The sequence below is a fragment of the Castor canadensis genome, chromosome 13, assembly GCF_047511655.1.
Source record: "Castor canadensis chromosome 13, mCasCan1.hap1v2, whole genome shotgun sequence".
Lineage (NCBI taxonomy): Eukaryota > Metazoa > Chordata > Mammalia > Rodentia > Castoridae > Castor > Castor canadensis.
The window spans coordinates 11,715,897-11,727,944 of record NC_133398.1 but is presented as its reverse complement, the minus strand read 5'-3'; the positions used below and the strand labels follow the sequence as shown (position 1 = coordinate 11,727,944).

Below are 12,048 nucleotides of genomic sequence, written 5' to 3'. Positions count from 1 at the left end.
GGAAAAGCCCCTTTTGTAGATTTGTTACTCAAACTTTTATTATATTTTTTAATTTTCTGCAGTATACACAAAGTATGATATAATATTCCAGAAGATATGGAACTAAGCAGACTGACAAAATTATCAGGCAAAAAGTCACCATCTGGGTATGGTGGCACATCAGGAAGCTGAGGCAGGAGGATTTTGAGTTCAAGGCCAGTCTATGCTACCTAATGAGACCCTGTCTCAAACAAACAAACAAACAAACAAAAGCCAACAATTAGGGACATGGCCAGCACAATCTCAAAGTATATAGGAGGCTGGCATGTACCCTGGCTTGCCAGGGGCTGGTGTCATCTCCCAGCCAGCAATTCAGTAAGAGAGGGGCAGCAAGTGCTTTGACTCAGCATCCATGCCACCAGCCAGGGATTAGGGTAAGATCTTGGCTCCTGCTGAACAGAAGAGCCACAGCAGACCTTAGTGCATGGGAGTGGAGAAGAGGCAGTGAAAACACGCGAGCTCCTGTTGAGCACATTGTCAGGCACACAGCGTGTGCTCAAAAGGGCATCATCATTGTTCTTGCCCTGCGTGAAGGTGTATGCAGCTTGATTATTCTGGGATAAAGCAAAAATCCAAGTCCATGCAGTAGGCATGAGTCTTAGAGAGGAGTAAAGTGACAAGGTGTCTGTCACTTTCAGAGCCATTCAAAGTCACATTGTTGGATTTTAAACATACCACAAACCAAATGCCTCAGGGTGCAGGTGGAACTGACAAGAAGGGGTTGGTGAGGCTGGGGAAAGCTTGGGTCTAAAATCAGACAGGCCTGGTTTTGAGTTCTTGCTCTACCACTTTCTGTATGACCTTGGGCAAGCTGCTTAGCTTCTCAGAGCAGCTCTCTGGGGATAATAACTTCATTGATCTTACAGAGTTATTGAGAAGATGAAGTGAGATGGTGCTGGAGGAGAGGCCTGGATTCCACACAGCAGGTCCGCACCATAATGAAAACCTCCTCAGATTATCTGACCCCTTCTTACTCTCCATTTCTTGGTTGATCCTTGTCATCCCCTTCCTAGGGCAGGCATGAGCAAGTTAATAATTTACCTAGTCATGGCAGTACCTGGCTTTGACTGGGCTTGGGACAGATGGGAGAGCCACTACAGGTAGCTCCTGCACACACTGTGGCCACAGGGCAAGGCTTCCTGCCCACTGCTGACACTGAGCTGACTCTCAGAGGATCTTGCTTGTGAGACATAATTTGTTTTCAGTATTTTCTAGTTCATTTCCTTTTCCCCCCTTTGGCACTGAGAATTCTAATCTGAGAAAATGCCTTTTCTCATCTCACTGAATCCGATTTCCTGGTCTTGTCCTGCTGGGCTCAATAGCCCTGGCAGGGACCTGGACACTGAGTGGTTTCTTTAAAGAAATGCTGCTTTTAGGCTCTGGTCAGTGTCCCAGTAAAGAGGCCCTGTTGTCACACTGCTGAATGGGGATGGACTACACGACTCAGACAGCCTGTAACTTACAACGCAGCTCTGCGTTCCCTACTGTGGAACAACAGCTCTCCTCTTCTCTGATTTATGCCTCTCGTGCATTCACTCACTCACCACTATAATTCCACAAATTTTCACTGGGAGCTTGTCTGTGCTAGACCCTGTGAGGTGCCAAGGACACTGAGATGTGGCCAGCACTGTCCCTGACTGGGACACTACCTGCCAGCAGTCAGCAGTGATGGTGTTGATCCACAGCAGTGGAAAGGACCAGGCTTGGAGAAGCTGGGGAGGGCTTGGCCAGGGACAGGCGTGCTTGCATGAGCTTTGAAGGATTGGTGGGATTCTGTGGGGTGGGACAGAAGAGGAAGAATGTGCCTGGTGGCACAAGCTGATTCACCTCAGGGTTTACCTCACACCCAGCCTCCATCTGGCCTGGAGAAGATGGCCATAAAGAGCTGTTGAATCAATGAATACATAGTGGCAGGGACTAGAGAAAAGGAAGGGACTCTGCCCAGTGTGGGAGCACTTTATAGTCTTGTGGGTAAGTAGAAACTGGCCAGAAGTGGAGGATGGCAGGGCCCTGAAAGCTGATAAATTTTCCTGATCATATTGACCAATCAGTAATCAGGAGGGATTCCTGGAGAAGACTCATATTCTGGAGGACTAAAGGGTCTGCTAGTGTTTTCTGATGCCCCTTGTACCTCACAGACCAGCTGGGGAGACATAAAACCCAAGGGATGTGCAGATGTGGTATGCTCACACCTTGATGGAACTGCAGAGGGGGAGGTTTGGGAAGTCCAAAGAACTGGCAAGCTACTCCAGTAGCCAAACTTCATTAAGCAGGAATGGGTTAGAAATGGACACTGGACATGCCAGAACAAAAATGGTGCTAGAAATCACAGGTAGAGCACCCTATGGCTCCTCACAGAGTGTAGTCAGAGGAAGGCCAGAGCCTAAGCAGAGTACCATGTAAGGAAAGGGAGGACAAAACACAGCTTCCAGGTACCAAGCTCAGGTTAACTCTCCCCCGCTGGCTGGCCAGGTGGCCCAGTTTCCATTTCGCTTTGTGTGTTTTCATTGGACCTTTCTGGAGATCACTTCATGGGCTAAAGGAACAGTTTAAAAGGTGAAAATCCTCTACTACAACCAGCTGGAGAAAGAAAATAGGCCAAGGGCAGGGAATCTGGGACTTCACATGAACTCAGAGGCCACCTATGCTAGGACAGCCTGGAACAGTCACCACGTTTACTCTTGGGTTTGGAACCTTCCCCATGTATCTGAGACATAGCCTAAAGAAGCAGCTCTTAACTGTCCTGGGAAAACGAGTCCTGTCATTAAAGCAGATGAAGGGTGAGAATGTTATTAAACGTTGCATCCATGTTGCAGTGATGTCCTGCAAACCAACAGCGAGGAGGCGATGAGGACCTCCTGACAATGCTGGCAGGGAAACTGCTTAGACCAAGCAGTTTGAGTTTAAAACAAATTAAAGGGCAAACAGGGGGCTTGGAAATGCCCCATTGCCCGATCCCACAGCACAAATCTGGGCTTTCCAGAACTACCAGATGGAGTTAAGTTGAACCACCAGCTCTGGGACTATGGGCTCCCTAAGATCAGGACGAGGTCACTGCCATCTTAACATTCCCAAAATGTGGTGCAGAAGAGCCATGAGTGATTACTTGCTGCACACATGACCTTGCTTCTCAGCTTCTTTCCTTCTCCACCACTGGCCCTGACCATAGCTGACCCTGCCACTCTCCATCCCAAGAAGCCACCATAGGCAGTGGCAGACTGTGCCCACCCCTTTCACCTGGGATACCTAGTTTCTACATCCCTGACTGGCATACACTTGACCTGCCCTTTTGCCACCATTCACTCTCTATCTGGTGCCCTGGTTGCTGTCTGCCCTTGACTCTCAGTCCTGCATGCTCTCATGAGTTCAGAATTCCCACAGCTCTGGGGATGAACCCTCCTCTGCTGTCAGACAACAGGACAATATTTCCTGATTCTATGCATATTATCAGTTTGCTGTAATCTCTAACAGTCCTAATTTCCTTTACAGGAGTTGCTCCTTTGTTGCTTCTGAGGTATGTACTTCAGGTGGGGTCCTAGCCCAGACTCAGCAGGAAACATCGTGTCCTCAGCAGAGCTGCTTTGGGATAAATAACATGGCTTTGAACCCTGACCGCTGCTTCTGAGCTGCATGCCCTTTGTTAAATCCCGCCCTCTTCAAGACTCTTCTTTCCTGAGACCTGTCTCAGGGTGGCGAGCGGATTATGAGGCTAACCTACTGGAATGGCTGCCTGTGGAGCCTAAAGTTGACAGAGACCTGTTTCTCCAGGTCTCAGTGCAGTGCCAGGAGAGGGGTTAGCAAGTCAGCACCATGCCCTCCCTTAGCTGCTCATAGACTATTCTGATGCTCAGTGGGCAGGAGGGCCTCAACCTGATGTGCTAGTGCTCAGGTCCCAGAAGGAGGGATGGTCTAGTGGGGAGATTGATCTTGGTCCCAGCCCTTCTCCAACCTTCCTCCACCTGTGCTAGATCCAAAGCCAGATTTTCATTGGCTACTGATGTTTCATAGCACAGCAGGAGCTCTACCCATACTGCTGAGCTCTCTGGCCTTATCAGGTCCCCTAGCTATGAGAGGAATGCTCCAGGATGAGGCAACACTGAGTGCTTAATCAGAAACCTCCCGATTTGTCAACACATCCTTATGAGTTTCTATAATCTAATCTCTCTTTTTGATGAGCAAGTTTTCCCTCCTGAAATTGAATGTGCCTGCTCACAGGAGCCAACGCAGTCTTGTGAAGCTTTATCAGACAGTTGTCTCTGGGCATACTGGGCTGTGAAAGCGCAAGTGTGAGTGAGATGGCAGGCCTGACCAGATACCCTCCAAAGAGGCCCACTGCCTGCTGCGGCCACACTGCTTTCGCAATAGCAGTGACTGAGCCAGAACAACTTTGGACAGTTACCCACCAGAATGGAGGGCAGGGTCCTAGTCACCCTGTAGCTGACACAAAAGCTGAACCAGAATAAGGTCCAGAGTGAACATGGCAGACAGACTGCCACAGCGACTCTGATTTCTTATACAAAGACTGGATGAAAAGAACAGAGGGGCAATGGAAAGGGAAAAACATGATTGGAAACAAAAGGTTGGAAGGGGTAGGGAGCTCTGCCTCCTGGGCTCTGAGAGCATGGCTGTTGAGTCTGGTCAAGAACATGACTCTGGACTGTAGACTCCAGTGCTTGCCAGCTTGCTCACACCTGATGCTCTGTCCCAACCTGGCCCCTCCCCTTTCTGTGCTGAAGGCTGATTCAGGCTTGGGCAGCATCTCTGCCATTTCCAGTGCCAGCTCCTGGCCATGCCACCAGTACCTTCCCTCTGTATGATGACACATGCCTCTTCTGGACTTAGGCCTTGCCTTTCCCATAGAGTTGTGGGGACGCAGGGCTGTTACAAGAATAGGTGGCAGGAGGGCAGCCCCTGAAGGAGTATGTGTTCTGAGACCTAAAATCATGGCTAAGCACTAGGGAGGACAGGGCTGGTGAGAAGGCTACTTGGTGGGGGTTGACAGTCATCTTGGCTCCTGCCCAGGGGGAAACATCACTGATATTTACCTTGGGCCCGGAGGCCAGCACTTAGCCATCTCCCATTTAATAATGATAACAACCTGTGATGTGAGTATTATCACCCCAGTCTAAAGAGGAGGAAACTGAGCTTCACCAAGGTTAAGTCAGTTACTGAAGGTCACCAGCTAGTGACAGAGCTGAGATTTAAACCCAAAGCTGCCTGATTCTAAGATCTGTGCTTCATCCAAGATGCTCCATTACCTCTAGCAACTGATCAGCATTTTCTTTTAGCAGGGAGGGGGTTGTGTTCTCTGTTTTTCTATCTCTATGAATGGATACTATATATGGGTGGCTATGTATGTGTGTAGGTATAATTTTTTGGCTATACCATTTGAAAGCAAGTTTGTGGCATCATATTTTACCCCTAAATACTTTGGCATGAATCTCCTAAGAACAAAGATAAGAAATACATAAAAAAATCATTAACAATATCAGCTAATATCCCAGTCTGTCTTCAAAATTCCCAACTTTCCCAAGACTGTATTAGAGTTGAAAACAAAATAAAACATAATCCAAGTTAGGTTTACACTTGGTATTTGGTTATATTTTAGTCTCTTTTTTTAACAGACAAACTCTTTATATCTGACTTATGGAGTTGCTTTATTCCACATAATTCAAAGGATGATAGGCTTCTCACTTCTCTGACTATTCCCCTCCCCCTCTCCTGCACAGGTGTGCATATTCTTGGTGTGTGGGGGAAGGGGATCCCAGCCTTCTGTCTTGTTCCTCTCCCATTTTCCTGGGCATTTATGACTGACTCCCTAGAACCTCATTAAAAACACACAAAATAAAATGAGACAGGATCTAAGTTCCTATAATACAAAGCTGTTACTACTTGGAAATTAATTCTTATTTATGGAAAGTGAATTTGGAAATAGTTTTTAACTGCTAATTGAATATTCATTTTCTTCTTCAAATGAAGAGAATTATAAGCATAGCAACAGAGATGAAACCAAATAACTTACTGGACATGCAGTGAACACTTAAACAGTAACCAATCAATTATGACCTAATTTAAATGCCTACAGCAATATCAAAACCCAGGAGGTACACTGCCTGCCAGTTTTACCAGCCCCTATGGAAGATGATAGACTTTGTGGGGGAGTTGGGTATTAAAGAAACAATTACAAGGCTGTGTGAGAAGTGTGGCACATGCAAAGGCCTGGGGTATCACAGAGACAAGAGCAACCACCTGGGAACTTCGTGGAAGGGGACTGCTCTGGGGTTGGACAGGCAGATGGTGAAGGGCCTCATGGGCAATGCCAAAAGGGAAGATGGAATCTTTAGGAGAGGCTAGGGGCAAGGGGATGACATGGACCCCCATGCATGCTTCAGGTCACCCTCCACAAGGTCACATGAGGGCTACCGGTGAGGCGCCAGTTCGGAGACTGGCACTGTGCAGATGAGTGATTTCATAGTCTCCAAGCTCAATGGACAGAGGAATTTCTCAGGACACATACAGCCAAGGTGCTGAGAGGTCATTTGCTGGCTCGGGCAGCTTTTCCAGCCCAGCAGAGACTAGCATTAAATGACTGGCTCATGCCTGTAAAGCCAGAACTCTGGAAACACACAGACAAGTGAACAACTACATTCCAAGCACTAGTCCTTGGGTACTGTCCCTACCTCCCTGTCACATCTCTTTGGAAGCCACAGTGGTGATTAATTGGGACTCTGGTTTAACTAGCTTTTCAAACTATATTACAGAATTTAGAAACCTTTGCTCAAATGGGAGAACAGAGGAACCTTTCAATACACACTTTTTGGAATCTGACAGATTAGAAAGCAGATAATTCCACTGCTTGCAGACCAATCATTTGAGGGAAACATGAAGGGGGCAAAGCTGAGAATGGAGGGCTCTGGAGAGGGCCCAGCCTGGTCTTGAACCAGAGCCTTGCCTGGAATCTAGTGTCCTGGGACTACAGAGTCATCCTGTTTCCTAGCCTGGAGGGAGAGCTGGATATGACTGGAAGCAGAAGTGCTGCTGTTAGCTTTGGAGCAGGCATAAGCTATTCTCTCCAGCAAACTGTCCCTGCTGAGCCAGTTTTCTTACTTGTACAGTAGGTAAAAGGCTTTCTTCCTTATCAGCAGATAGTTGAGACCCAGTTCAGTGAGCAAAGATGTGAAAGCACCTTGTGACCTGGCCATCTGACAAAATGCAGGGTGCTGCTTCCATGGGGTGCCACCTCTGTTGACTCCTCCCAAGGGAAGGGCCACAGTGCTGCAGCTGAGGGTACCCAGGTGAGGGAGGACACTGCTTGTCATCCCTTCCAAAACCCTGGACAGGAGCAAACTTCTATTCCCCATCCCAGGAGAGAAAAGCATGAGCTTGTCTTGTCACTCCTGCCTGGGGAGGGAAGGGGGCCCTCTCTTGAGGTCTGGAAAGGAACTGAATATGCTCTGCCCTTCCTTGCAACTCCCTCCCGGGCCAACAGTTCCTCCACCACTGTCCACTTATCCTGTGTAGAGTAACTCGGTCTTTTAAATTCTGAGGCAATGTTTTAGCAACCATTTGCCTCAGGTCTAATGTAACATTCTCCTTTTAGTCTTATTTTAAAAGCTGGCATTTAATTTCATTTGTCTCCTGAATCTTATTTCTCAATTGATTCTAAACTTGAGAAAGGAGAAAGTAATTCCTTAAAGCCTCTCTAAACCTAAACATTTTCCAAAGTAGGAGAACCTAAACATTTTCACAAGCTACTTGACACTTTTAAACTGTTCAAAGAAACCATACATGATACAAATGCAGAGGCCAACTAAAAATTCATTCATTTTGCTTACCACAAGCTCTGGGTGGCATACCATATGTCTGTTTTAGCAAACAACTTACAGTGAGTTTGGTTTGTTGACAAAACATCTTTTAATATAGGGTCCGACCTGGGGCTATATAGAATGTTTTTCTTGTGTGTGTATCTGTGTGTATGGGGCAGGGCAGAGATTGCCTCTTTGGGTCCTCAGACCCCTCTGGGATCACCACTCTCATTGCCCTTTGTACTTGATTGGGACTGTCCACTCCTGTTCTATCACTATGCTCTGAGGGTGGAGACTGAAGAATATTTAATCTTACACGTGGTGTGTAGATGAAAAGACATGTAATCAAATGGAGGGATGTCCCAGTCTTGAAGGAGAAACTCCACTGTTGCAGAGGGCAACAGAACATTTTTTGTCCCTGGCTGTGGCCACTCTTGCCTTGACAATAAACTCCCTCTTGCCAGTTCCCACTGCAGAGCTGCTGTCTGAAGGCTATGCAAAGGGCCTGCTGGGCTCCCTGACACCCTGGATGATGTCTCCATGGAGCTTCCTTAGCTAGCTGCTTGGGGACCATCTTTGCAAGGTCGAGAACCTTCTGTAACCATCTCACAGTCAGCATCTTCACCAGCCAGCTAAGTGCTCTTAAAGAATGAAGTCTACAGAAAAGCAAACCCATGGCAAGGATACTTCTGAGGTTAGCATGTACAATCTGGCTAGGTGAATTATTTTCCTGTGACCACCAGCTTTAACAGATACACTGAAAAACTGAAGTCCCTGCTTGGTGAGGGTGCTGGCATGGGCTCCACTCAGACTGTCCTGAGTTTCCATGCTGGTGACCATGGCCAGGACAGGTCTGTTGAGCTCCAGTCCTGGAGCTCCAGTCCTGGACCCATAAAATGGGGCTAATGATCCCTTTCTCAAAGGGCTGTGGCGGAGATGACACAAGATATTGGGGTGTTCATTTTTTTCCCCCAAAGAGAATGTATACCACTGGGGCTGCATGGGTGGCTTTGGAGATCTACAGATGAATGCTTTTAATTTTTAATGCCTAGAAAAAAATTGGACTATTTAACTACTAGTATGTTAAATCTATGCTTTTACTACTTGCTTAAGATGAGGCTAAAGTTGGCATGACAGGTCTTTATTTGTTTAAAGAAAAGTATCAAATAACAAAAAAAGTACACAGATGGTAGGAGAGTACGGCAAGCTTTTCTGAACTGGAACTCAAAGGCCTGTGGTTTAGGAAGAATATAAAGTCCCCAAAACTCACGCCTACCAGTAAGAGCAGCTCTATTTGCTGTGGCCAGTGGCCCATCAAACCAGGTGCCTGGAGAAAGACCGAAAGGCATGGTAGCATGGGGCAAAGCTGGAAAGAGTTAAACGAAAGGGGTCTGTGGTTTTCCTGGCCCATCCCCCCCACAGCTAATCTGTCACCTAATGAAAAAGAGGCCAGCACAAGTGAGCTAGCTGGCAGTTCACTTACAGCAAACTGATTAAGAATGTTCAACCAACAGCAGCCTGTAGACCTTTCCAGAGAAAATAAATAGAGTGTAGACTGTATGCAAATGTGTTTGTCACTTTGACAGCACGTCTCAATTAAGGCATCTCGAGGCTGTGGGTAGGCTCTGTGGCTGCAGCTGGAAGGGAGAGCCTGCTGCATGGCTGATACTAGGGGCTTGACCTTAATCCGCATGCATGCATTAAAAAAAAAATCCTGCCTTCCTGTACACTTGCATAATGTTGGCAGCCACGTGAGGGAAGTGACAAATGGGGAAAAAAAGCCACTTTCATCCTCTCCAGTTTGCAGACCTGTGAAGGCACAGACAGCTCTTATTTCAACAGAGTTTGGGGTGGCTTTTTTAATTGTTTATTCCCCACCCGCATGCATGCGTGCGCGCGCGCGCGCACACACACGCACACACACACACACACACACACACTTATTCTGCATTTAGCTGGGAGTGACATTAAAGCATCTCTACTTCTTGCTGAAATGGAAAGAAGGTCTTTATCCATTTCAAATAGGGCCTCTTTTTTTCGTGTTTCGAAAACGGAATGTTTAACACCATGAAATCCCTCTCCTCCCCCCCTTTCTCTGTAATGGGCTCCGAACTCCAGCTAGGGGCTCCTTTTATGGGCAGGTTCATGTGTGCAGGAATGAGGACAAAGGAAAGCAGGAAGCTGACTCTGGAATGCCATGCTGGCGACAACCAGGGCTGTGCTTTCAGCAAACACAGCCAGGAACTGGGGTGTGGGTTTTTCCAACAGGGCCTAAGCAAGGGAGGAGGTAGCTCTTGAGGGGTGCAGGACACCAGTGCAGTTTGAAGATAATCATTAACCAAATGAGCACTGCCCTCTTCGTGTTTCGTTCTTGCACTACATTTCAATTTCTATAAAATCCCTTTCAAGTGCAAAGTCAGAAAATGGATGAATTTCCCCAAGTTAAAGATGCATGAACATACTATCTGAAAGACTGATTAGAGAAGAATGATTTTTATGTTTTAATCAAATCTCACCTTACAATAATACCCCATAGCAACAATTTCATTAGTTGCTTCATCTCTGACTAGCTCAAGCTTTGGTACATAGTAGATAGCAGGCACTTGATCAACATCTATCAAAAACAGTAATGTTCTAAATGTAGGGTTCTAGGTCCTATATGTGAAGTAGCTAGCATTTGCATTTAAAGTGAGAATCATAGACTAGTTAAATCATGCCTCATCAATAAATGGCTAATGAATCAGGTTAAAAGTAAATAACCTTGCAAGGACTAGGAATGCAACTCAGTGGTAGAGGGAGGGCTTGGACCTGGGTTCAAGCCCCACAACTGGAAAAAAAAAAAACCCTCTCCCCAACCGCCCTCCTAAATCCTTGTCAATTCTTATTACAGCAGAGCCATTGTCATAAATCAAAAAAAAAAAAAAGAAAAAGACATTTGATAATCAAAACAGTATCCTTCAAAAGGAAGAGTATATAAACTTTTCAGCCAAAAATTTAACCGCAGAAAGGAATTCTATACAGAGTAGAGTGTGTTACTTAAGGGGTAAAAAAAAAAATCTAACGAACAGACAATTTTTCAAATGCTCAGCCCCTTGCAGACAGTTGGGTAAAGAATAGGCTCTCCAGAGCTGCGGAGGCGAGGGTGTTTACTCTGAGAGGCACAGCTCCTGATATTGATTTTCAGGAAGTACATTAATAAAGAACTCCTAATTGATTTTTTTTTAAGACTTCGCTTGTTGCCTTTTATTTGAAGGTGCAAAGAAGGGCCTGGGATGCTAAAGTGTTCTAATGAGATGCTTAGCTAACAGGCACCTTAGACGAAGAACCTGAGAGTGGGGAAGGCAGCAGCTGTGTTTAATGACTCCATTCACTGGTGGGTCTAGCTGATGACCAGAGCCATGCTGTCTCCCCAAAACCTTTGAAAACCACCTTCAAACATGTTTGTTCCATATAAACATTTGACGGTGTGAAAAACCCATGGAGTCTCTTTGCCAAGGATTGAGAAGCCGTTTCATGCATGTGCTACAGCTTCTGCTACAAACAAAATAGCAGCCCCCCCCCAATCAAAAACAGACCCATAAAAGGGCCGGGGTACACACCTGCCCAAAGTGGACTGTGATTGGCCTCCGGTCTTCTCGGAGCTTGGGGTCTTTGGCCTCCACTAGCGGTGACGGCGCAGTCTTTGGCAGTGGCTCTTCTGCAGTGGGAGCACAGCCATTCTCGGCAATGTCCTGCAGAGAGAAGGATTGTCTGGGGTTGGTGTCAGGGTCCTGTACCCAGTCCCTCTCACGCAGGCCCAGCTTGAGAGGCCTGCCAAAGCACTCCCTCTGGGACATTCCGAGCTTGCCTTCTGAGATAGATGGAGGAAATGGAAGCTAACTTGGCCATTTGACTTTGAAGGACTAGAGAAACCCAAGCCATCCACATTAAAATATAAAGACAGCATAACAGCTCACAATAGTGAAAAAAATCTTCATCCTACTGTCCTACACAACTGTTTTAATTTTTACATATTCACTTTGTCTGTATGCAGACATTTAAAATTTACAATCACAGCTCATGCATAATTTTATATTCTGTTTTCTTCTGAATATAAGCATCACCATGATGCTGCACAGTCATTATAATAATTTTAATGGATGCATAATATTTCCTTGAGCAGACATATAATAAGTTCATAAATTTCTCCATTACTATCGGGAAT

General features: G+C 46.3%; 1 protein-coding gene across 7 annotated transcripts in view; it reads right to left on the bottom strand.

The window, feature by feature from the left end:
- Nucleotides 1-12,048, bottom strand: part of Dennd1a (DENN domain containing 1A) — a 463,821-nt gene that overhangs the window by 38,008 nt on the left and 413,765 nt on the right. For all 7 annotated transcript variants that reach the window (XM_074051037.1, XM_074051041.1, XM_074051038.1 and 4 more), the window contains one exon: nucleotides 11,444-11,575. In XM_074051037.1, coding sequence (XP_073907138.1) covers nucleotides 11,444-11,575 — 132 coding nt within the window. The remainder of the gene's footprint in view (nucleotides 1-11,443; nucleotides 11,576-12,048) is intronic.